At 38.8% G+C, this 24,203-nt stretch overlaps 1 protein-coding gene across 5 annotated transcripts in view; it reads left to right on the top strand.

The window, feature by feature from the left end:
* TCERG1L (transcription elongation regulator 1 like) overlaps positions 1-24,203 on the top strand; it is a 248,497-nt gene that overhangs the window by 48,317 nt on the left and 175,977 nt on the right. For all 5 annotated transcript variants that reach the window (XM_039482841.1, XM_039482840.1, XM_039482839.1 and 2 more), the window contains one exon: positions 9,587-9,778. In XM_039482841.1, coding sequence (XP_039338775.1) covers positions 9,587-9,778 — 192 coding nt within the window. The remainder of the gene's footprint in view (positions 1-9,586; positions 9,779-24,203) is intronic.

Raw genomic sequence — 24,203 nt, 5'->3', positions numbered from 1 at the left:
CAAGCCTTTCATATAGCATGCTGTGAAGAAATAGAAATATATCTTCATTATATTAAGAAACAGAGTTGCTGCTACTTAAATAGAAGTAATATATTCCATGTTATGAAGTATCTCAAAATACCTGACTGCTGATTACAATCAGTACAGGCAAATGTACAAGTAAACTCAAATATATAACGAGTTACAATCCCTCATAGCCTTAAGAGAAAATGCAGATGCAATGTTGCTGGGTGCCAACACATTGGGCTCGTCTTAAGCAACTGGACAAACACTCAGCTAGGCTGTCTGGGAACTTGTGGCACTCTGACATGTGGAGGGGCTTCAGTTGGTTTGTTGGATAAATTATGATATAATGTCTCAATCCACCCATCCCACTATAGCTGAGCAAAATTCTGACAACTTCCACATTTGTTTAGTCATGAAACATTTTGGCATTCCTGAGAAATTTTTGTTTTGGACTGTAAAACCTCATTTTGACATTAAACTGCATTTCCCAATTGTCTCATGGAAGTTGTAGTTCTGGCCACCATTCTCTCATATGGACATGGCTCCCTGGCGAGACTGCGCCTTCTGTAATGCATCTAGTCATGTGGCTCCCATGATGCACCATGCAGAAGAAATACTTTGTGGGAGATGTTGTCCTCCAAAGAGCCTGGCCCATGATAGAAAATGGGGGCTAGAACTACCATTTCTGTAAGGCAGTGTGACTGTGGTTTAATGGTTTTTAGAACTGACTTGAGATTAAACATTTTTGATCAGTTCCAAATTTGAAATGTTTTGATTTTTGGCTGAACCAACCTGAAATAAATATTTTGTTTAATTTTCCCAATGGAAAATCAATTATTTTCATCAAAAGGAAAATATTCCCACAGAAAATTTGTTTTGCAGAAATTGCATTTTCATTTGCAAAATCATTCCAATGGACAATTCCTGACTAGCTTTCCCATCAATACACTGTTGCTCAAAGAAGCAAATCTTTGGCTTCTTTCATCTGCTTGAAGGGAAATATCAAAAGGGATATCCTTTTTCATATTTTGTAAAGTATGCAGAAGGCTTTAAGATCTTAGATGGAACATATTAATAAAAGATGCTTCCAGCCCCTCCCATAATATGGTCACTATTATTCCTATTCTAAGACCCTGTCTTCAGTAGGTTATAATTTTGCTGACTCTTTTTGAAAAAAAATTAACTAATATATTTCATCTGTTTCCAAGAACAAAGATAGGGAAAACTATATATTTTTTGCCCATGTTAAATTCTAGTGACTTTTTCTTGGAACAGTTCTAACATCTCCATGCCTTAGACCATGGACTTGAAATTTGGCAAAGGAGTGTCCTTTGTTTCAGGGGTACACTCTTTCCTGCCCCTGTAAAAATCTGCCCTTATTTGGCTAATTATAAGCTTTTGAAAAATTGCAGTTCACACACGCTCAGTAGAGTTTTTTTTACATTTTTAGCTGCTAAATTTCCTGAAAATTTGGTCTCCAATGAGTATGTTCCAGCCTTTCAATTGCTGTTATAGGCCATGCTGGATCCAGGTCTGGGTAGTTAAACTGAGAGCAGTGAGCCTGTCTGTCCTGTGCTATCGATGAGCTTGCTGGGCCCAGGCAGCATGGAGGAAGAAATGGCCTGGTTCAAAGGGTGACAACAGCTACATCTGCAGTGGGAAGGGAGAACGGAGTAGATTGGGACAAAGAGTTTGTGGATGGGAGTGGAAATTGGGACTGGCTGGATGAGGAGATTGGGAGCAGAAGGAGAGTAGTACTGGCTGGGCAAGGAGACGGCAATGAGGGGCAGAGCCTGGGAGTTGGGTGGCAGGTGTGAGAGACAGGGACTGGTTGGGCAATGAGGCTGAAACTGGGAGATGGAAAGGAAAAATGGAGTGGACTGGGAGCTAGTAGGTTGGACTTGTTCTGAGGATGAATCAGGGCAGTGTATTGAAGGAGGCGGATCCCTGCTTCATTTGTTGCAAAAGTTGGAAGGTGTGTAATAAGTGAGAGGGGATTGCAGGAAACAAAAGGATGATGTCACAGTAAAACGGTGAGCCATTCTTTAGACCTCTTTTTGTCCCTCTTAACTGCATTCCTCAGTGAGAGGCTCGGCTTCCTTCATATTCCTTAAGGGTGCAATCACATGGTTCAAACACTCTGGAACTGGATCTCTGGATGGTAGATGGGAGATTGTGCTATGTTTTGTAAGGAGGCATTGATTTGTTGTCTTCTCTGTGATGCTTTTATCCTAAGAAAAAATGTCTGTGCTGAGAGAGAGCTTTGTGGTAACTTGTAACTGCTAGCCATGCTGGTCATAGCCCTTGGAGAGAAAGCAAAGCACAGGTGCTGGCTGTTAGGTAGACTGGCTTTCTGGGGTTACCACAGTATACGGCAGGGGACTGTGTGGTCTTAAGACTCTTGGTCAGAAGGCAGTCGGACAAGGGTCCCTGCCCAGACACAGGTGATAGCTGGACCCTGAGACCTGATGGGATCAGAAAGCAGGCCTGAGTTAGTTTAAATTCAAGCTATTTCTCCAAAAGTCCTTTCTTTGTCTATTGGTCTCTGAAGAATCCAGTTTGAACTATTATATGTGAGCATTTCCAGGTGGTGGTACCCTTATGGAGGTGCTACAGCCAGAGTGAATTTGCCTAATCATTCCCCACTGTTGTTAGTTCCTGGACAGGGCCACCCAGAGGGGGGCGCAAGTGGGGCAGTTTGCCCCAGGCCCCGCGAGTCCTGGCCGAGAATCCCTTTCCTCACCCAACGGCGGGTCCTTCAGTGCTGCCGAAGACATGGAGTGACTGAAGGGCCCCCCGCCACTGAAATGCCGCTGTCGCAGACTCAGAGTGCCGCCCAGTGAGTACAAGCTCCCCCACTTTGCCTCAGGCCCCCTGAATCTTCTGGGCGGCCCTGTTCCTGGAGGAAGTGTAGTTACTCTCCCCCGTGAAATCAATCATATAATCCCTGGCCCAAAATTATTCATAAACTTAATTCAGTGAGATCTCCCAAAGATACTGCAAGGAATTGCCAGATGTGTCTCTCAGAATAAATAGTACTCTGCTTTACAAGAGTTGGCTAGTCAGTGGTTAACCCTGTCATTTCCCCTGAGAGAATAGGACTGCCTGTACTGAACGAAGGTGAGACCTGAATGCGAATTACAGGAATCTGCAGACCTAGGTCCCTAGTCTGGAGGGAGAGGATCAAAAGATACTGCCCTGAGAAATGTAATAGCCAGAAGCCAAAGTGGAGTGCCCTCAAGGAGGCCACCTAGAGGTCAGAGGCGCAGTTAGCTCAGGAAATATCACAATCATATGTTAGGATTGTGATATTTTTGCAAGTAGGCATGGCTCCTTTCCAGCTACTATATTAGCAGGACTGGCTCTAGGCACCAGCAAACCAAACATGTGCTTGGGGCGGCACAATTCCAGGAGTGGCAAAAAACCCTAGATCTGGCCCTGTATATTAGTGTGTGCTGAATACCTTAAATATGGCAACCTTTGTGGAAAACATCAGGCAAACATCACTGCATCACTTGAGATTCACATTTTTACAGGCGTCTTAACAATCATAAGTGATAGACATAATTCCTTGTTAAATGAAATCTTGGATTCTGCTGCACAATTACTTAGTAAATTCAAAAACAAGAGGAATTACATGGCAATATGCATGGCCACATGATGACATTATGCATGTGGTCGGCGGGTATGAGAGGGGAATCTGGCCCTTTGTTTATTCTGTTTATAATTCCTTGATTCAAGATATTAAACAAGGAAATACATTCAACAAACTGGTTTTATGAATTAAAGAAATAAACCTCTATCTTTAAAAAAAAAAATCGGGTGTATATCTTCTCCTATGTACAATGTGTTAAATTAAAAAAGGTCAACAACTGTACATTAAAAGTTAATACATTTATAATCCTAAAGGGATTTAAGTGATATTTTATTTTATAGTGCTTTCATTTGCTACAAATATATTTATAAGGCTTGAAAAATATTTTAAATTATTTTTAAACATAATTTATACATAAAGATTTAGCAGTTTCAAAGTGTTTTTTCATTTTTTTTACAAGTGTTGTCCTTGATATTTCCTTCCACACTCTACTGTTGAACATGTATACAATATATGTTACAGAAAAAAGTATTTTAGAAATGTTTTAGAGTTGTAAAATGTATCAATTGTTTTACAGTTTGTTATAAAGCTATCATCACTACATGTGGAGGGGTTGTGTGTGAGTACAGACACACGCACATTGAAACATAGTTCTATTTGTATCAGACGTCTTTTGAAGATATGCGGTGAAGTAGAAAGGACTGCAAAATTAAAGTCCAACTAATTCTCTCATCAAAGTGAAGAAAATGCCATTTTAATACAAAAAGTCAGTCCCTGTGAGGCAGTTAATAAAAAAAATAAACTATGGATGGGAATCTGCAACACAAATTAAAACAAAATTAAAAGCAAACCCCATATATGTCACCAATCTTAATGAACAGATATAAAGCAAGTTGCAAGGAGCACTATGCTGCTATATTTAAGATATTCCATCCCTCCTAGATTACTGACGTATTCCAAAGGCTTTTAACTGTTTGACATAAGTGCTGGAATTAGGCGTGCTGGGGATACTGCCGCACCCCCGACATGAAATAGTTTCCACCATAAATAGGGTTTACAGTTTGGTTCAATGGCTCTCAGCACCCTCACCATAAAAATTGTTCCAGCACTTCTGCTGGTTGATGCAATCACAGAATTTACTTTCCTTTTTGGATGACTTGATTTTGCTGTTTTAATTTTTTTCTGTAGATCTTATGGGAAAGATCTTTATAAAAGTTCATTGTAGGCAGAATTTAAAAAAAAAAGACGGTAAGCCTGTAAAACTGCAGAACATTTTTAAATGAGTTTAATCAGTTAATTTGCACAGTGAGATTCTATAGTACAAAGAACTTTTTTTAAAAGAAGAGCTGGAATTGCCCCTCTTCAGATAGGACTGAACCTGTAAATTCCAGTGGCATCCAAAATCCTTATTTCTGTTTTGTTAAAGAAAAGAAACAGCCCTCTTTGTTGATCCTGAAGAAGAAATGTAATGGTTTTAACTATTTGTTAATAGTAGTAGTAATGAGAGAGCACATTCTGATATGTCCTTTATGGCTGCAAAGAAAGAAGTCATAAAAGGAACATGAGGTTGGGGGGGACATTGGGGAGACAAAACAGCAGCACAGAATCCTGTTTTATTGTCTGTATGTCATGGACAAAGTCACTGTGAATGGGAAAAAGTATGCTATTGTGGAAGAGAAAAAAGGAAATAATTCATGACCTACAGAGACGACTGTTGACAGGAGAGCTGTTGAGAAATACCTGGCGACGTGACCTTCAGGTTGATAGCAAAAAAATGGGCTACCTGAACCAGCCAGCCAGAGGGAGCCCAGGAGGAAAGAAGACGAGATCTGTTGTTGTTGCCATGCCCCGGGGGGGGTGGGGGGGAATGGATGAAATGATGAAATGGAGCACAATCTGTGGTGTGCTGTGTGGCTCCTCAGGCTGGTTATTCCTGTAGGTCTTTAAGAGTAGTGGTTCATTCTTTAAACACACCATGCATGCACTGTAGTAAGAACTTCAGGATGTCTGAACTGTCAGATGGACATGAGGCACATAGGTCAAGAATAGGAAAGCAGGGACAATTACTGAATCCCAAAACTACATAGATAATCCTGTGAGAGAATAAAGAAGCAGGTCTAACAGGAACAGTTAGTCTTAGGCTGCTGTGTGTCTAGACACTTTACCACGTAGTTGCCTATATAATGGATGTTTGGGGATCAAATGGTATCTGCTGTGGAACCTGGGTTATCTACCTACTCCCTTGTTTTCTTTAATCTTAGGTTGATTCTCTTGTCCTTTCTTGTTCATGTCTTTATGGCTACTCCTGTTATCTTGTTCTTCAGTTGTTTCACACATAAGTGTGCTGCCATCATTTTAAACAAAAACCTCCCACAAATATTTTCCCCTTAACCTGTGGTAAACATCTTGTAGCAGGATGGTGGATGTCTGCTTGTAAAGAGGTGTGGCAAAGAACTGTGCAACATATTAATGTGTTTTCTCACTTAAATAGAAATCCTCTGTGATAAGCAAGCATCTCTAGGTTAAAAAAACCTTATTAGAAGTGAACATCAATGAAAAGCATTAGTCTTTGTTTCTCAGACATATATTGATGATAGTGTAGAACATTATTCAACTTTTGAAGTATCTGAGTGTTGACCTTATAGCGGTGGTTCTAAGAAAAGTTTTTGAAAATATCTGTTTGGCACAATCTGATATGTTCCAGAGAAGAAAGTTTTATCTGAACGATGTATTAGGATCCCTAGATATGCCCTTTCTTCCAGGAATGATTTAATACTGTCCAGAGAGAGAGTAAACTCCATCAAAGGCAGGGAAATCACCAAAACTTTATTAATTGATTGGTGAAAGGGCTCAAGTCTTGAAAACTTCTAGCACTTCACTAATTTCACCCACATGTGCTCATGGCAAGGCTGGGGGCATGGATCAGCATTCATGTCACACTCCCCGTTAGTACCCAGCCTGGGCCAGGGAAGCTAATGATCCAAACAACAGACCAAATTTGGTGATAATTCTGGTCACGTGCCATCTGAGGCACATTGCACATAACGCTAAGAAGATGATGGCATGGCTTAGTTTGCCCACTGTTCTAGTTCCTATACCATTGTTTTGTTCCTTTCCTTCACTCATGTTGAGAATTGTATCTTTATGTTGTAGAATCCTTTTTTAATGAAAAAAATCAAGCTAGAAGAGAACATTCTCCCTGCTTAATAACAGCCTTTTGGGAAATGTAGAAGAGTCTCTTTTCTTTATATACTTTGTCAGAGTCCATGAACAGTGATAGGATTTTTTTTTCTGTTGTGTTTGGTGACAGCAGAAAATCCCTAGAATTGGAAACACAGACTCTCTATCCAAGAGCAGACTACTGATGAGGATTTGATTAATTTAACCTATAGGCCTATGAGATCCCAGAAGGAAATGTTAGAAACCACAACAATATCATTGTCATTAGATGGTTTGACTTGCCAATTTTGAATATTTCCTTTTTGGCCCTGGTAGATGTAATCTATCTTTCAATTGTTGCAGGTTGAAATATCAAAGATTTGGTATTTGTGTTTGCTAGTGTTTCTCTGGCCTATGTGCTTGTTGTACTAACAAGGACATGTGCTTATATATGGCTTACGTGTGGTTGTTATTTTGTTGTGTTTTTTAATAGAAAATATCTTAGAACTAACATCAGGAATAACAGAAATTACTTGAAATGACTACTGTATACACTTGGTATATGTTACTAATGTTGTAAAGCCTATTTTTTTTTGGCAACATATTTTGCTTAAATCTGCATTGCAAACAAAGACTAACAAAGAGGGGAGTGCAAGCTTAGGAAATATAGATACTAAAGGAAATCTCTTTACCCACACAGCCCACTCTCCTGTTCATCTAAATTCAAAACATTCACAATTCTGTTGACTTCAGTGGAATGACTCCTCTTATGCCTGTGTTAAATTTGGCCACTGGTTTACTTTACCTTTTTTAGAAATATACTGGAGTTTAGTAAGAACCAAGGGTCAGAGTCTCAGATCTGACCCTTCTGTACCAAGCTCAGTGGTGGAGTGGGGCATAAGGGTGGTGGTATAAAGGCACCTTCGTGTCCTCTGACTTAGCCATAATGCACAACACAAAGCAGCCTCTGCACGGCTGCAAGTTGTGTGAGATGTACATGGATGTAAGGAACTCTTCTAGCTGCCAGAAATCACCGGAACACAGGGGGCACTGACTTTCCACTTTTATCTTGGCGAAGCCCCCTCCACTGTGGGCAGGAGAGGTATAGCCTAATATAGCCAGGAGAGGTTCTCCCATGCCAGAGGAATCCCTAGATAGCCACATCTGCCAGCTCTTCAGGTGGTTTATGTCAGTAAGCATGTGGGAAATGGCCACAAGATGTACCAGAATCTGGCCCTAAGGGTTCCTTTAGTCTCCAAATTCATTTGGAAAAAGAAATGCTATAAACCTGTGAAATGCCTAAAGTGACAGCTCTGATCAAATAGTGATTTTCGCAGAATTACCAGTTGGCTCTTATTGCCTAAAGGATTTCCACATGAACTGAAAACATTTGCTAAATGACATAATAAGCTAATGATTGCTTAATTTTTGAATACATAGAGAGTGTCTGAGAGGGTAACAGCTGGTGTTTGTCAAATTAGGTTTCCTTCTTAGGATTTTTACTACTCATTTTCTTGTTTATTTAACATACTTAGACGTGATTGAGCTCTAAAGGTCTTCCCCTAAGCTTGTTATATGTTAAAGGTAAATGTTACATAGTACGGGATACATTCTTCTCTTCAGGCCCAATGGAACTCCCATTTAAATCAGGCGGTTCTCTGTGGATACCGTGCTTACAGTGGCAGGGTTTCTATGTACATGCAACTTGGTATCATTGATGGCAATTACATGCCTATAATTACAAGAGAATAGTCCTATAGATATAGGTAATATTAAAAAAAATACAAATGGTTCGATTGCAAAATCAAAAGTCAGGAAATGTTGGAATGTAGAGCCCATGCAGGATTCTGTTCCTAGTTCTGATGGTAATGTGACCTAGTAGTTACAGATATCACCCAAGTACAAAGATTTAGCACATTCATCCTAAAAAGTAGCATAGTGAAGTGGACGAGACTTGCCATTTTAGATACCTGGGTTCTATTCACAGAAGGGACCTCATGCTACCTCTTGGTTACTTTATTTGTAAAATGGGTATATAACACTTGTCTGCCTTTATAAGATAGACCTTGTTCAGTTATAAGGACAGTAAAGTACACAGAACTAACACCGTTCAGTGAAACTAGAATTCTTGGTCTCTTCATGGTTCAGTGCACTTTCCCCTAGGCCAAAGATGGGGTAAGCGCCAGCAGCTGCTACTATTGTGCCCTCCCACCTCCCCATCCAGAGCTCTTCATGTGATTTGTGATAACTATATAGATAAATTACAATATACATGATGTTTTCAAATCATGCACAAATCACCATTTCTTTATGTTAGAACCTATATTTGAAAGCATGAAAACATTATTATTATTATTATTATTATTATTATTATTTTATTTTTAAATGTATTATACAGGGACATTTATAGCACAAAAGCTATGAGTTAAGGGTAGAGGGGTGGTCTGGTGGATAAGGTGCTCCCCGGGGACTTGGGAAATCTGTGTTCAGTTACTGGCTCAACCATACACATCCTGTGACCTTGGGTGAGTCAGCGTGTGAAGCAACTTTATACTGTGTAAAATGACACCTACTTCTCCAGTGTATTAACATAGAATTCTGATGCATCTTGATGTCCTATGAAATTAAGTTGGATGGCTGGATGTGCAGCCAGTAGAAGACTAAGCTACTAATATTACAATAATAATAAAGACATTTTGGTGTTTCTTATATTGTAATATAGGAAGATTGAAAAACACTATTATTTATAGAGTGTGTGTCTAAACTTGCCAACAAATATTTGTTTCAAATGTAAAATAAAACATATTTTACTTAACTCTTCCATAGGTGGTTGCCAGAATAGCCTTAAACAAGTGGGCAGTCATCAGACGATTGCATTAGCTGCTGCTGCAGCAGCAGCTGCCATGGTGTCCGTAGATTCAGAAGCACCACAGGGACCATCACCTACAAGTATCCAACCTTGCCATGTGCTCACTCTGTCACCTGTCAAAATACCAGTTTTGACTTCACCTTTTCCAGGTAAGAGATTTTCTTTGATACCATGTAGCTGCTTTTATTCAATCTGAATCATACAGAGACTGTGCATTGTGTGATTTTTTTTTGTCACAAATGCTTTTTGTTAAATGATTGTTGAGTAGGAATTGAATTTAACAGCTTGTGCTATATGTGGGTTTGTGTATTTTAATCCCGAGGGAAAAACAATTATTTGTATTTATTGTTGTTAGATTGAGATGTCATTTTAAAATGATCCATGCATTTATAAAGCCACTACTTTGATTCAGCTTGATTCAAATGTGCAAATGAGAGGAAATTCAGAGGTGAGCTTGAAACTCAAATCTTAACCAATTCTGTGTAGTTATGTATTTCCTATGGATTACAAAAATATGGGCACAAAATCTCAATTAAATTTTATCCCATACCACTCTATTTACTTCAGTGAAAAAGCACTGTAAATCTGTGCCAGGTTGGGTGGCCCTCCGTATTGTAATCACCTACTATTGGAAGGCATCAGTTAGACATACAGTAGGAGTTGATTAAGAATAAAGTAGTGCTAGTTTTTGGTGAATTAATCAATTATACTCTGTGACTCAAGAACCTCTGGATGCCAACTGGCAGAAAGCACTGGGGTATATCTGGGTACAGAGATTCACTGAATTCACCAAAACAATGTAATATAAGATCTCTAGTGAAAGCCTGTGTCACACTGGTCATTAAAACCTTTGTGAGAAGTATGTATGGAGAATGTGTATATATACTAAAAATTATGTTCTCTAGGTCTGCAGTTAAAAACAGGTTCTTTGAGAAAAATCTCAACACGGGGGAGACATACTTTTCCTATACTGAAAAAAAAATCATCACATCATGCCAGATGTATCCGTTTAGAGAAAAGGCTTCTTGAATTGAAATACTGAAGTATTCTAAGAAGCAGAAGTCACCATAAGAAATGTACTTTTGATTTACAGTTGCACTAACATGCTCTGCATGAATTGCCATAGACATGATAGAATATTATCAAACCAAGGAGCTATCACATTTAGATAACTGGCTCAGCTTTGCAATGATAAACATGTCAGGCTAGGACAATTGTCGCTTTCCTTACAAATGAAAGGCTGATAAGATATCAAATATCAAGCTTTGAGTGTCTGAGCAATAATCCCATTATCAATCTTTCACACTAAACTACATTTTTATGGGTATTTTCTCCTGTGGAGTATATAGTTGCTTCTTGAAGGCAGACAAGCTTGAAAGTATGTGCTTGAACATGCTAAATAGATTTGGGATTTCACCTAAACATTAATCAGTCAGCCCATACATTTGATGCTGTTCACTTTGCAAGACTATCAATATGCTTACATAAAACACAGTAGAAACATGCATCTGACGAAGTGGGTATTCACCCACGAAAGCTCATGCTCCAAAATGTCTGTTAGTCTATAAGGTGCCACAGGACTTTTTGCTGCTTTTACAGATCCAGACTAACACGGCTACCCCTCTGATACTTGACAGTAGAAAGGATTTAATGGAATAAGCTAACAGTGAGATAGAGATGAAGGTATCCATCTTAGACAACCTTACTCAGTATAAGCCAAATGGAAGGACCGCTGTTGACTTCCAGGGACTTTGGATCAAAGTCTAAGTTGGGGTTGGCAACCTTTCAGAAGTGGTGTGCCGAGTCTTCATTTATTCACTCCAATTTAAGGTTTTGCACGCCAGTAATACATTTTAACATTTTTAGAAGGTCTCTTTCTATAAGTCTATAATATATAACTAAACTATTGTTGTATGTAAAGTAAATAAGGTTTTTAAAATGTTTAAGAAGCTTCATTTAAAATTAAATTAAAATGCAGAGCCCCCTGGACTGGTTGCCAGGATCCAGGCACTGTGAGTGCCACTGAAAATCAGCTTGCGTGCCACCTTTGGCACACATGCCATAGGTTGCCTTCCCCTGGTCTAAGGTTTTTGTTCTATTATATTTATGCTTGTTCCCATTGCCTTAATAAGGGACATGTATATTTTCAAACTGTATATGGCATTCTGTGACTGAGTTCACAGAAATGCAAACAAGTTTATATAGAAAATTATAGAAAGATTCCTATAAATGCTAATGCAATAAACACCTGTTTAAAAGCCTAACTTACCATGTAAATATTAATGGAGTGAGCTGAATTCACTTCTCATTAGATCAGTTATATCCTCTGCAGATGCTGTGTATTTTTAGTCATAACCTAGTACACATAACTCTTGTAAAATGACTACTCATGATCTCTTCTATTGAAATACACAGTGGATGAGATATTGAAGTTAAATTAAAGTTCCTTCCCTTGCAGGAAAAAAATGGTCAATTGGTCAAAAGTAGCCCTTTGCTGTCAAGAATAAAATTACATTTCTATTTCTCCACAGAAGTTAATGACTGGAAAAGCATCAAGGAAAAATAATCTAATATACAGATAATCCCCTGTGTAGGACATACTTTACAATGCTGTCTGCCTTTCAGTTAAAAACATCAGTGCATTGACATTTATTAAGGATGACTTATTGTTCTCAAAGAAAAATAAATCTTTAAAAGAACATAATTTGTATACCCTGGGGGCAATTGCATTTTTCTTGTCTCATGTATGATTTATAAAGTAAGTTGGTAATTGATGATCTTTCCATGTTCTCCTTGCATAAAGTTTATGTAAGGCAATGTCAAAATAATTTGCATGAAAAGTTTGAAAATAGCAGAATATGTTATATCTGTCTTAAAGCTATCAGCCTTAACATTATCTTGTTAAAACTAATCTCTATAATCAGTTATACTGGACAGCACTATTACGGTAGCGTGATGAGTATACTACTCACACTGGCCCTGAGAGAGTTGAATTAGCTCAGGCAGGCCCAATCAGTCAATTATGCTGCAAATGCTGGGAGATTTAGGCTGTGTAGAGGCTTGACTTCATTGGGAGCAGTCTTAGGCCAAGGCTGAAGCCTTTTACATATACCACCCATAAGGTATATGCCTGTGACCTCCCTGTGTTTCCCAAATGTCTTGACCCTGGCACTGCAAGTATAAGACCCTTTGATAGAGAGATATACACCCTATCCATCAGAGGCAGCAATAGAAACGTGAGGTTTTGTTACTACTGGTCATTGTTAGTTCTCCCTCCCCCCCCCATAATGATGTTACTAAGGGGACATGGCGAGAGAGGACATACTCTGTGTATGGCAACAGTCTGTTGTAAGTGCACCCATCCACTGTGCTCCATATGCTTCTAAGTCAACTCGGTCTGGGCAGAATCTAGTCATCTTTCTAGGTCTGGATCTATAGGACACACTAGCAGGCTCAGACCTCTTGTCTGAGCCCTTCCTTGTGACATGGGACTGAGCAGTCCAGCGGTCCCAGACCCTGGTACCAGTACTTTAGATCTCCCAAGTCTCCTACTTGCTTACATGTGCTTCCTCAGAGTTTTGTCTCACTGTGGGAACTCTGGCTTCTAGTTTAACTCCTTTTGGGGACAACATGACAGGAAAACAGGTAACACAGGCTTAGCAAAGGAAGTTCTTAACCACGTCTGTACTCTTAAGAGTTACACTTGACAGTTACAGAACTTTGCGAAATAACAAAAAAATATTGAGATATCAGACCAGGAGAGGGTGTTTTACACCTTCTGTGAGTGTGAGGTATGTCTATATTTCAGGCAATCCTTTCTTCTTCTCTCCTGCATGTGCCACTTACACATAGCCATGGTTGGCTTCCCCTGCAGAGAATGGCACCACTTCTTAAGTACAGCCTTTGTCTCTTTTTGTCATGTGCTAAGGCTGAGACGGTGGAGACCCACCAATCATGTTGATGCCCCTGTATAGAAAAAGCTTTGTTTTGGAGGGATGGGGGCGGGAGCAGTTGAGATACAATCAAAGTTGATGGGTCTACGTTGCTCAGTGATGTCTCCTCTATGATGCTCCTTCAACGAGGTATCAAGCATCTTTACTGGGCAGGGCTCCTTCTGGAATAAATCAAAGCAATTTGCCTTTGGCATGTGTTGAGCACATAATACCAAATGGAGGCCCTAATTCAAAATTGGGTTTACAGTTTGACAGACAAACTCCCTCTAGCACAGGATGGTTGCTATGGGGATGATAAGTTTGGCTGATTGGACCTAAGAAATTAGAGAATGTACTTATTTGGAGGTGGAGTCTAGTTAAAGTTTACCCTTCCTTTGTTTTTTGGGGGGTGGGGCACTTACCTGGATCAGATAAAGATTAGTAAATTCTTTCCCTCCTAAGCATGCAGGGCCTTAGTTGTGACAGACAGAAATTCTTCTGATCTGAAGGTAAAAATTTCTTTGGAGCAGCAGGTTCATGCTAGTCAAAAGGGTGAATGGTCATGGTAAGCAAAGAGCAGGTATGTGAATAAGAGCTCCACTAAACTGACCATGGTGGTGATGCTTCAGATGGAGATGAAATATGTTGGTAATGGTTGCTAGAGCCCAGCATAGTTCTTTTTCATCGGGGGTGGGGGGAGGGTGGAATTCAGGGGGAAACTTGTGCATTCCAGAAACTGGCACTGACCTGAAATGAGTTATATCAATATCTGTAAAAATAGCAGCTCAACAAATGCTACTTTGCTGCCATTCTCTTAAGGCCAGCAACTGCAACCAAGAATCATTTAGATAGAAACAAGTGACAATGAGCCAGCAAGAACCACTGTAATGCAACAGTAAAATGGATAGGCTTGACTAATCCAAAAGAACAAAGATTCCAGTTCTGATCATCAGTACTGATGTGGTTGTGTATTATTGGGGAGCACAACACAAGCTTTCTATCCCTTAAGAGGAATATAAATCCACTGCAGCCTGCAAGCATCCTGGCACATCCAGCCCCACTTAACATAATTATGAATACTGATTCTCATCTGTTAATTCTGCTAGACCTAAGTTTTAAAATGTTACTACTTATGCAGTGTAATTCCTAATGTGTGTGTGTGTGTGTATCAGTTATGATTCTGAATGCTTTAAAGTAGGGCTGTCAATTAATCACAGTTAACTCACACGATTAACTCAAAAAAATTAATCACAATTAATCGCACTGTTAAATAGACTACAAATTGAAATTAAATATTGTTTGTTTTTCTACATTTTCAAATAAATTTATTTCAATTACAAAACAGAATACGAAGTGTACAGTGCTCTTTTTATTACAATATTTGCACTGTAAAAATAAAAGAAATAGTATTTTTCAATTCACCTCATACTATCGTGCAATCTCTATCATGAAAGTGCAACTTACAAATGTATTTGTTACATAACTGCACTCAAAAACAAAACAATGTAAAACTTTAGAGCCTACAAGTCCAGTCAGTTGTCCTTCTTGTTAGCCAATCGCTAAGAGAAACAAGTTTGTTTACATTTATGGGAGATAATGCTGCCCACTTAATTACAATGTCACCTGAAAGTGAGAATAGGCGTTTGCATGCCACTTTCATAGCCGGTGTTGCAAGGTATTTACGTGACAGATATGCAAACATTCATATGCACCTTCATGCTTTGGCCACCATTCCAGAGGACATGCTTCCATGCTGATGACGCTTGTTAAAAATACTAGTGTGTTATTAAATTTGTGACTGAACTCCCTGGGAGAGACTTGTATGTATCCTGCAGTTTTACCTGCATTCTGCCATATATTTCATATTATAGCTCTCTTGGATGAGGACCCAGCACATGTTGTTTGTTTTAACACTTCCACCGCAAATTTGACACAATGCAAAGAAGATACCAATGAGAAATTTCTAAAGATAGTTACAGCACTCGATCCAAGGTTTAAGAATCTGAAGTGTCTTCCAAAATCTGAGAGGGATGAGGTGTGGAGCAACACTCTGATGTGGAAACCACAGAACCCAAACCACCAAAAAAGAAAATCAACCTTCTCCTGGTGGCATCTGACTCAGATGATGAAAATGTACATGGGTCGGTCCACACTGCTTTGGATTATTATTGAGCAGACCCCATCATCAGCATAGACACCTCCTCTGGAATGGTGGTTGAAGCGTCAAGGGACATATGAATCTTTAGCTCATCTGGCATGTAAATATCTTGCGACACCGGCTACAACAGTGCCATCCAAATGCCTGTTCTCACTTTCAGGTGACATTGTAATTAAGAAGCAGGCAGCATTATCTTCTGCAAATGTAAACAAACTTGTTTGTCTGAGTGATTGCTAAAAAGAAGTAGGACTGACGGGATTTGTAGGCTCTAAAGATTTACATTGTTTTATTTTTGAATGCGGGGAGGGGTATTTTGTTTTTTTACAATATGCTACATTTGCAAGTTCAACTTTCAGATAAAGTGATTACAGTACTTGTTTTAGGTGAATTGAAAAATGTTATTTCTTTTGTTTTTTACAGTGCAAATATTTGTAATAAAAATAAATATAAAGTGAGCACTGTACACTTTGTATTCTGTGTTGTAATTGAAATCAATATATTTGAAAATGTAGAAAACACCAAAAATATTTAAATAAATGGTATTCTATTATTAATAGCACAATTATTTTTTTAATCGCTTGACAGTCCTACTTTAATTGTCTCCAGTGTGTGAAACGATATTTCTAAACAAACATCCATTAAAAAGTCTACTAGCGTCATGTTTCTGAGCTGTGTTAATACCTAGTTTAATTGGAGTAAGGTTGAGAAAAATGTAATCTTCTCACTGTTTTTGTATCTACATACAAAGAACAGCCTTGCCTTAAACAAGAGAGTTGAGAAATTTCAATCACAGCTTCATTATTTTGTTGTTTTTTAAAGACAAAAATAATCTTAGAAAGTGATGCATTTATTAGGTCTATTGAGATTAACACTGATGGTTTGACTCTCTTCTCAATTACTGGTTATACATGAATGCAGTTCCATTGACATCTGTGGAGTTACTCCTGATATAACCTCCTGTGAGAAAGTGGAGAATCTGAACCAGAGTGTGAAGGGGTGGGCAGAGATTTGGAATAAATACCTTCCTTTGGAATTCCTTCTTTTTTAATTGTTTTTTTTTTTATTTTTTAAATATTTAATTTGATTATTTTGACAGTGTACATGGAGAACTTAAATGCAATTTTTTCTTGTTTGGATAGGTAATATACAAAGGTCGGACTAATTTTTTCCCTTAATTCCCTAAATTCCATATAGTTTAAAAAGTGGCAGAGCTGTGTACAGAAATTGAAGTGATAGTTTCCTCTCAAAGTCCAATCCATAAGAGCCTAGAACACTGAGGCCCTGATCCTGCATCATTCAGATCAGAGTTTTGCCATTGACTTGAATGATTGTATGATCAGGCCCATAAGCAGTGAGTAGAATGTTGGTGAGGCAGAAAAATTTGGGATCCTAAAGGTATTTATGGGTTCAGAGAGGTACTACTAGGTGCAGACCAAGTGATTACAGGTGAAAAGCCCTGTCCTTGCACCACTTGTTGGCTCATCAAAACACCAACACTGATAGAGATACTCTTCAGGACTGATCTCGCTTCCAATGAAACTGATTGCAAAATTCTATTCCTTTCCTCTGTCTTGTCCAAAGCACCAAGGATTGAACTGGAGAACTCCAAAGCTAGTTGGATCTGAAATAGACTCAGATCCTTTGTGTATTGGGCACAGAAGGGAATAAGTAGCACACACTTACCAGTGGGCTACAGAAAGACCACCAGAAGTTTTGACATCTTAGTGGAGTAGCTTCTGCTTTGCTAATTTGGTCACAGATTTTTACTTTAGTTAATATTTGAATGTACAGGATAAGCTGCTGATATTATTTTTATCTGATATTGCATTGTAATTTAGTTTTAAATCTTATTGACTGCCAATAAAAGACCTTCAGTGGAATACTTTAGAAATAAAAAAAATGATGATAAATCAGGCTCATGTACATATTTCAGATAAATATTTAATTTTTGTTTTTGTTTTTAACATCAATGACAGCCTTTCAGGTTTGTCTTTACATTTATTGGGTCAGTCTTTTGTGTTTTTTTTAATATTCCATTCTTATTGTGTGGGGAAAGTGCTTATTCAAATTCTTTGTTAACTAAAATTAAAACAGCTATTTTGTTTTCTATTGGGGATTACATTGAAATGAGGTTGCTTGTTGAAAGCTTCTGCTTTCTAGGCTGTACCAATGTCATTTATATTATATACCAAAATGTGTTGGACCAAATTCTCACTCCAACTCCAGGAGCACTGAGGTGCCATGGCAGCTGAAAAGCCAGTTACCTGGTCTTCTGCCATTTCCTCTTGTCTAAAGTGATCCCTGGCTGATGGAGAGCTAGGTTAGACTCTCTCCTGGCCCTAGAACACAGCAGATTTCTTGGGGAAACAGGATGAATCTGGGATATGTCTCCACTCTGGCTATCTCCATTTATCAGAACAACTAGTTGGAGATGTGGGAAATCATGTATAAAGGAGAGTAGTCTTTGAGTTGCTACAGTTTACTGGGGGAACCAGGCTGGTCCCTGATTGGTTATAGAATCCATAGGCTACAAAAGGTAGTTTAAAACCAGTTACCCTGCATCACCTGGTCCAGTATTGAGTGCACCTCACTCAAATCAGATAATATGGATGACAATCTTTAAAATTGAGAAAAGATATTTGATATAAACAATGAGATTATTTTATAGGTTCCAAGTCTCAAGATTATATAATTACATATTGGTCTCCATAGGTTTTAGATAGTTAACTCTTCATAGTTCAGAGAATTCTTTCCCAGGTGTCTGGCTGGTGGGTCTTGCCCATATGCTCAGGGTCTAACTGATTGCCATATTTGGGAAAGGGGAAGAAATTTTCCCCTGTGTCAGATTGGCAGAGACACTAGGTTTTTTTTTCTTCCTCTGCAGCATGGGGCATGGGTCACTTGTAGGTTTAAACTAGTATAAATGGTGGATTCTCTGTCACTTGATGTCTTTAAATCATGATTTGATGACTTCAGTAACTCAGCCAGAGGTTATAGGTCTCCAGGAGTTGGTGTGTGAGGTTCTGTGAATGGCAATGTGCAGGTAATTAGACTAGATGATCATGATGGTCCCTTCTGACCTTAGAGAGTCTGTGAGGGTAAACATAAAGCATGCCTAAAACTGAATGTTATTCCTGTGATCGAGCCAAAATGATAGTTATATTTTGGTTAGTCCCTAAAGATTCATGGATCCAGCTGGACTCCGGAAGATTCTGGAAAAGATATAAAAGACAGATTGAACTCAGTGGCCTAGAGGGGAGATCTAGCAACTGACTGCTCAAATCAAGTCCATTCTTATCCACACTTGACAAACTGACAGCCCTGACCATGGCTTAGATGTGAAAAGAAAACATAAAAGAGAGGGGCTGGTCTCTTGAGCAGGAAAGCACTGTCTTTGAAGTGTAAGTGTGTGTGTGTGTGTGTGTGTACCAGAGAGCGCTATACAGCCAAAGAAGAAGAAATACTCTGATTTCACAAGAAATGTGATAAAGAATAACTGACTGAAATTGTTCAGTCATGAACTATCTTTATTCTGACTATCACATATGAAGCAGTCCCTTTATTTAAGAGGTATAGGTAGAGAAAATCTGTCACATTCAATCTTAGATCATTGATAATGGGTAACAAAGCCTTTCACATATTGGTAGGTAGTTCTGTCCAAGGCCACAAGTGGTAGTCACAAGCTGTTACCAATGAATGGCTTTTCATTAGGCAATAATAGTATGAATTGGTGGCATTAATCTATTTTCTGTGGACAAATGTCAACATCAGAAAAAGCAGAAATACAACTAACATTCTTAGAGAGCCAAGGACTGAATGCACATCGATAATGACCCCCCCCCCTCTTTTGACTGTCTGTTGATGTGATCCTTTCAAGATAGGGATGCAGCCAGTGCAACGCTGACAAATCTTTTGTACTGTGTGCCAAGAAATTACAAAAGGTGGTGAGCATCACATTGTGCCCAAAGTTCAGAGGCAGCTGTTCAGTCAGTGGGACTTCTGCCGTTGACTTTTGGAGGACAACATTTCAATTCTAGGCTTGTTTTATAGTTTTCTGCACTTCACATGCTGGTCTCATATAATTTCTTAGTTAATTCCTGATGCCAAAGCAATTAATTTGATGAAGTTAATGGTTATAAAAGTTATTGATAGGTATGTGGGGAACTGAAGGTCATCAATAAAGCTATGGCTAGGTTTTTTTGTCCTTTTTTCTAAAAAAAATAATAATTTGGCAATATTCTACATTCCATGTAAGTGCCCTAATGCTAAGATAAAAGTTATAAGGTGGGTCAAAGACTGGGGCATAGGCACTTGTGCCTTGTGGTTGCAGGCGTTTTGCTTAGTGGCTGGACATAGGCTTCAGTAGCCAGGAGTTGGATCCCACGGTCAGAAGCAAGGTGTCAGAGCCAAGGTTCACAGCCAGAGTCAGAGCCAATGGTCAGAACAAGGTTATCTGGAATGAGCCAAGGCAGGAGTAGGGCTGGGAACAACCAGGCACAGGAGCTATCACAGCCATGGGCAAGTGCTTGGAGCAGCTGCTGAATTGCTGCTGGGCTTAAGAGGTGCTCTGCTGACTTGTCAAATCAATCAGGCTGTGTAGCCAATCAGGCAGCCCTCAGTAGGTTTCCCAGAGACCGGCTGTACTGCAGGCCCTGATTCCTGACAGGTGGGAGGTGGTACCACCACAACCTCCTCTGGCCATTTGGTGAATGGCACCTAGTCGCCATGTGAATCTAGCCCCAAATATTTTTTTGGACAAAACTATTAAATTAATTCAGGTCAAATTTGTGAATAGTTTGGGATCGATCAAAACTGCATTTTTATTGAATAAAGTATTAATCCAAATCAACATTTTACTTCAGGAAGTTCATTGATTAAAGGGAATAGTCTTATAATAGTTGATATTTTCCAGGTTGGAACTGAGGTCTCCATCTTGGTTTTCCAGATAATTCCCCCATAACTCAACCAGCTCTGTCTTAAGGTTTTTGCTATATAACCACTCAAGACCCATAATGTAGAGATCTTCTTTGTATTTATTTGCATATGGCAACATGATGAATTGTAGTATATTTTCTAGCTTTTGTAACTTAAGAATCCATCTTGAAAATATTTCCAACAATTTCCCGGTTGTTGCTTAATATGACTAGATCACTTTTGTTTCCAGTATTGTCCATGAAAGGAGTTTATTTGTATGTTTAACAAATAAAATATTCTAGCTTTCCATTGTTCAAAAATAATTTTAAGGTCTATTTTCTTTTAATGAGATTTGATTATGTTTAACTCATCCTTCTTCAAACTTGATGGTCTACATATAGTTCATTTAAGTGTTGAGTGGATTATGCAAAAAAAAATCAAGTCACTTACCAATTACAAGCTTGATAGTTTTGGATAATCTTGTTCTTTCTGAAGAACAAACAACATGATGCCTTCCATACATTGTACAAAGCAACAAAACATATGATCTTGACTTAGCTGTTGTACATCAGCCATACCAGATATTTGATTCAACGTCTTCTGAAAGTGGTCAGAAGTTTTGATAATTAAGAACTCTTGAAATGATGAAATTCACCTTCAATATATTGTCAAGCATTGCTAAACTTACTTTGGCACACATGCATGATGAAATTAAATGAAATTCCACTAATCATGACCGACTTCTTAGGTAAGGTATTGAATAAAACCGACATTATAGCCACCATACTAGAAGCTTCACCTGTGGCAGTGAATACAGTGCACTAATACAGTGCTCAAGGTGTTAATATCTGCTTCTGAAAATGCCTGAGTCATGGCAAAGACAGTACATCTACTTAATAGTTGTTTCTGGCAATTTCAACAATTTGAATGTAAGAAAAATTAATTAGTCTCTTGCTACATACCTTGCAGTAACCCCCAACTACACTCTCAGCTAAACACATCAAAACATATGGAAAATTACTATACAAAGTATCAGCGCAATAAAGTATTAGATTTAATATAATTCCCCTCTGAAATTGGGAAACAAATCTATGCAATACAGCTTTGATGGAGGAATAGCAACAAGATTATTTTGAATTGTGAACAAGTTTTGCAGTCATATTCTGATTTTAGACCTCTTGTAGTTCACTTGCCAAAGGTTCCTTTCATTCTTCTCTCATAAGTGAACAAAGATTCTTATGATTTAGTTGAGAGTAACAGTGAATGTTTTGGAAACCACACATTTGGAGAGGCACAAAGGAAAACCCAGTGGCTGGCTTCTTTGTTGTTGAGCTTATGTAAACATTTTTTGTGATTTAACAGTAACTTTGTGACTTAAGATGTTCAGAAGACTGCAAATGATGATGGATGAAGAGAAAGAAAGGTCTTGCAGGCAAATGAACTGGAAAGGTGCTCACAGGTGAGGCAGGGTGGAAACAAATCTAGAGTAACTGGTGTGTTTGACTGACCCTTATGATCTTTGTTTGAGGCAGAATTCACTCATTTCCAGCAATAACAGGAAGTGTGGGCATTGGAGACATTTGATGTGAAATACCAAAAAGTACGGGTTGGAGGATGGTGAAAGGGAAATGCATTAATAATCCACACAGCGGCATGCTTACACGGCTGTCGGTTGGAGGTAAGATACAAATGATTTCACAGGTCTGAGGGGAAGTGAAAAAAGTTCCAGAAATTACATTATATTTCATTTTTTCAGTTGACTTATTTCCCTTTCTTAAATATTTATTTATTTAACTATTTACATACACTTTTATGCTGGGCCTTTGGGGTGGACAAAGGGGTTCTACAGTCCTGGTAGCTGTGTCCACCTGACACTCTTAGCTTCAGGACAACCATGCCTAGTGGCAACAGTCAATACAGCTGCCATCTCTCACAGGGCTATACGGCTAATGGCCAGTGAGGGATGGGCCACCACCTAGAGGCGTGGTGGCAAAGGTTAGGAGACCCAGGCCTGCCGTACTTCACCAGGTCCCATCCCAGGGCCCTGTCAGCAGTGAGAATACTAGCCACTGGGTCAGCAGGGATCCAACCAAAACACATGAAGTTCCTTATCCTGCAACTGGAACAATGGCTAGGCCTCTTGGGCAACTTCCTACCCTGTCCTCCAGCAGTATAGTCTATGGGTCTCCAGGGTCTTTGGTTTGTGGAGCTTTTCACGGTTCCAAGGTCTCCTGGGTGTACACAGGTAGCTGGGTATCCATCCAGTCTCAGGGGGCTTGGCCTTCACAATCTGGGTCTTCACCAATTTCCCACCAGGGAGCCTGAACCATGCATCTTCTTGCCTTGGTGGTGAACTGGGCTACTCCCTTTTAAACTGCTGCTCCAGTTGGAGCATGCCGATCAGTGGTGAGGGGGCATGGCTTCCTCTGCCCAGAGTACAGGTTTAACCCCTTCATCTCCAGTTCAGGGTAAGTACACCTCATCACAGGATCCATGTGCTAAACTCAGCATGCATGTTATTGATATGCCTCTAGAGATACAATAAATTATAGTAAGGAAAATCACACTCTAGCAGCTGTGCTTTATCTACTCTATGGTTAAAGAGAGGAATTCATTCTCGAGTACTGTTAAGACAGCATCCTTCAAGAGTGCTAAATTAACTTAAAAATTAAAACTTAAAATTGTGATGAACTTCTGGAGTTTATACAACTCTGGAATTTAATTCATATTTGAGGACTTTAGGAATTAGAAATTACTGACTTTGTTTATTGAATGAAGATCAAGTAAGGCAAGTGAAAAAAATATCCTTTTAAAATAATTATGGTGACTATTTTCATACTTTCTCTTACAGTTTTCTAATCGTTCAAGTGAAAAAGGTAAAATATGAGTTGGTAGTTGTGGACTTGGTATTGTAAATTAGCAGTGAGTACAAATATTAAAAAAGGCACCATCTGCCATATAAACCATTTGCCACCTGTTCTCCTGCTTTCAGAATTACTTAATGGTTTAAATTTAATGTTTTAGCCTTTCACAGAACAGCTGGGATGTGACTAAGTATTTTTCCTATCAGTAGCTTAACAACCAAGCACATTACATGTAAAAACACCTCTTAATGCCAGGAGTTTGCTACATGGCCTTTCACGTGTCTGTCAACTTACCTCATTAGCAAATTTTGCTGATAGTAAATACAAGTTTTTATAACAATTATCCAAACATTTTTGGATGGCATTTTTTTTTAGAAGGGATATTTCCTTCTCTGTGATAAACAAAACCAATGGCTAATTCAAAATTGTCATAATACTTATTGCAGTATCAAAGGAATTGTTACAGTAGTAAAGGAATTACCCATGCAATCCTAAAATTCAACTTCCTCACACAGGACCAGATTAATTCATTCTTACTCACTCTACCTACTCAATGTGAGTAAGGCTGGATTAATCTGGCCCAAGATAAACATCTTTTGAGGGTTATAATAGAGGAATGAAATTAGACAGCTTAGACAAATTTTTAAAAAAATGTCAGCTTGGACTACATCCTATTGATTTCAATAAGTCTTGTGGGCACTCATCA

Source organism: Mauremys reevesii, linkage group 7, assembly GCF_016161935.1.
Source record: "Mauremys reevesii isolate NIE-2019 linkage group 7, ASM1616193v1, whole genome shotgun sequence".
Classification (NCBI taxonomy): Eukaryota; Metazoa; Chordata; order Testudines; family Geoemydidae; genus Mauremys; species Mauremys reevesii.
The sequence above is the reverse complement of the archived record's forward strand: the minus strand, read 5'-3'. Positions and strand labels throughout refer to the sequence as shown.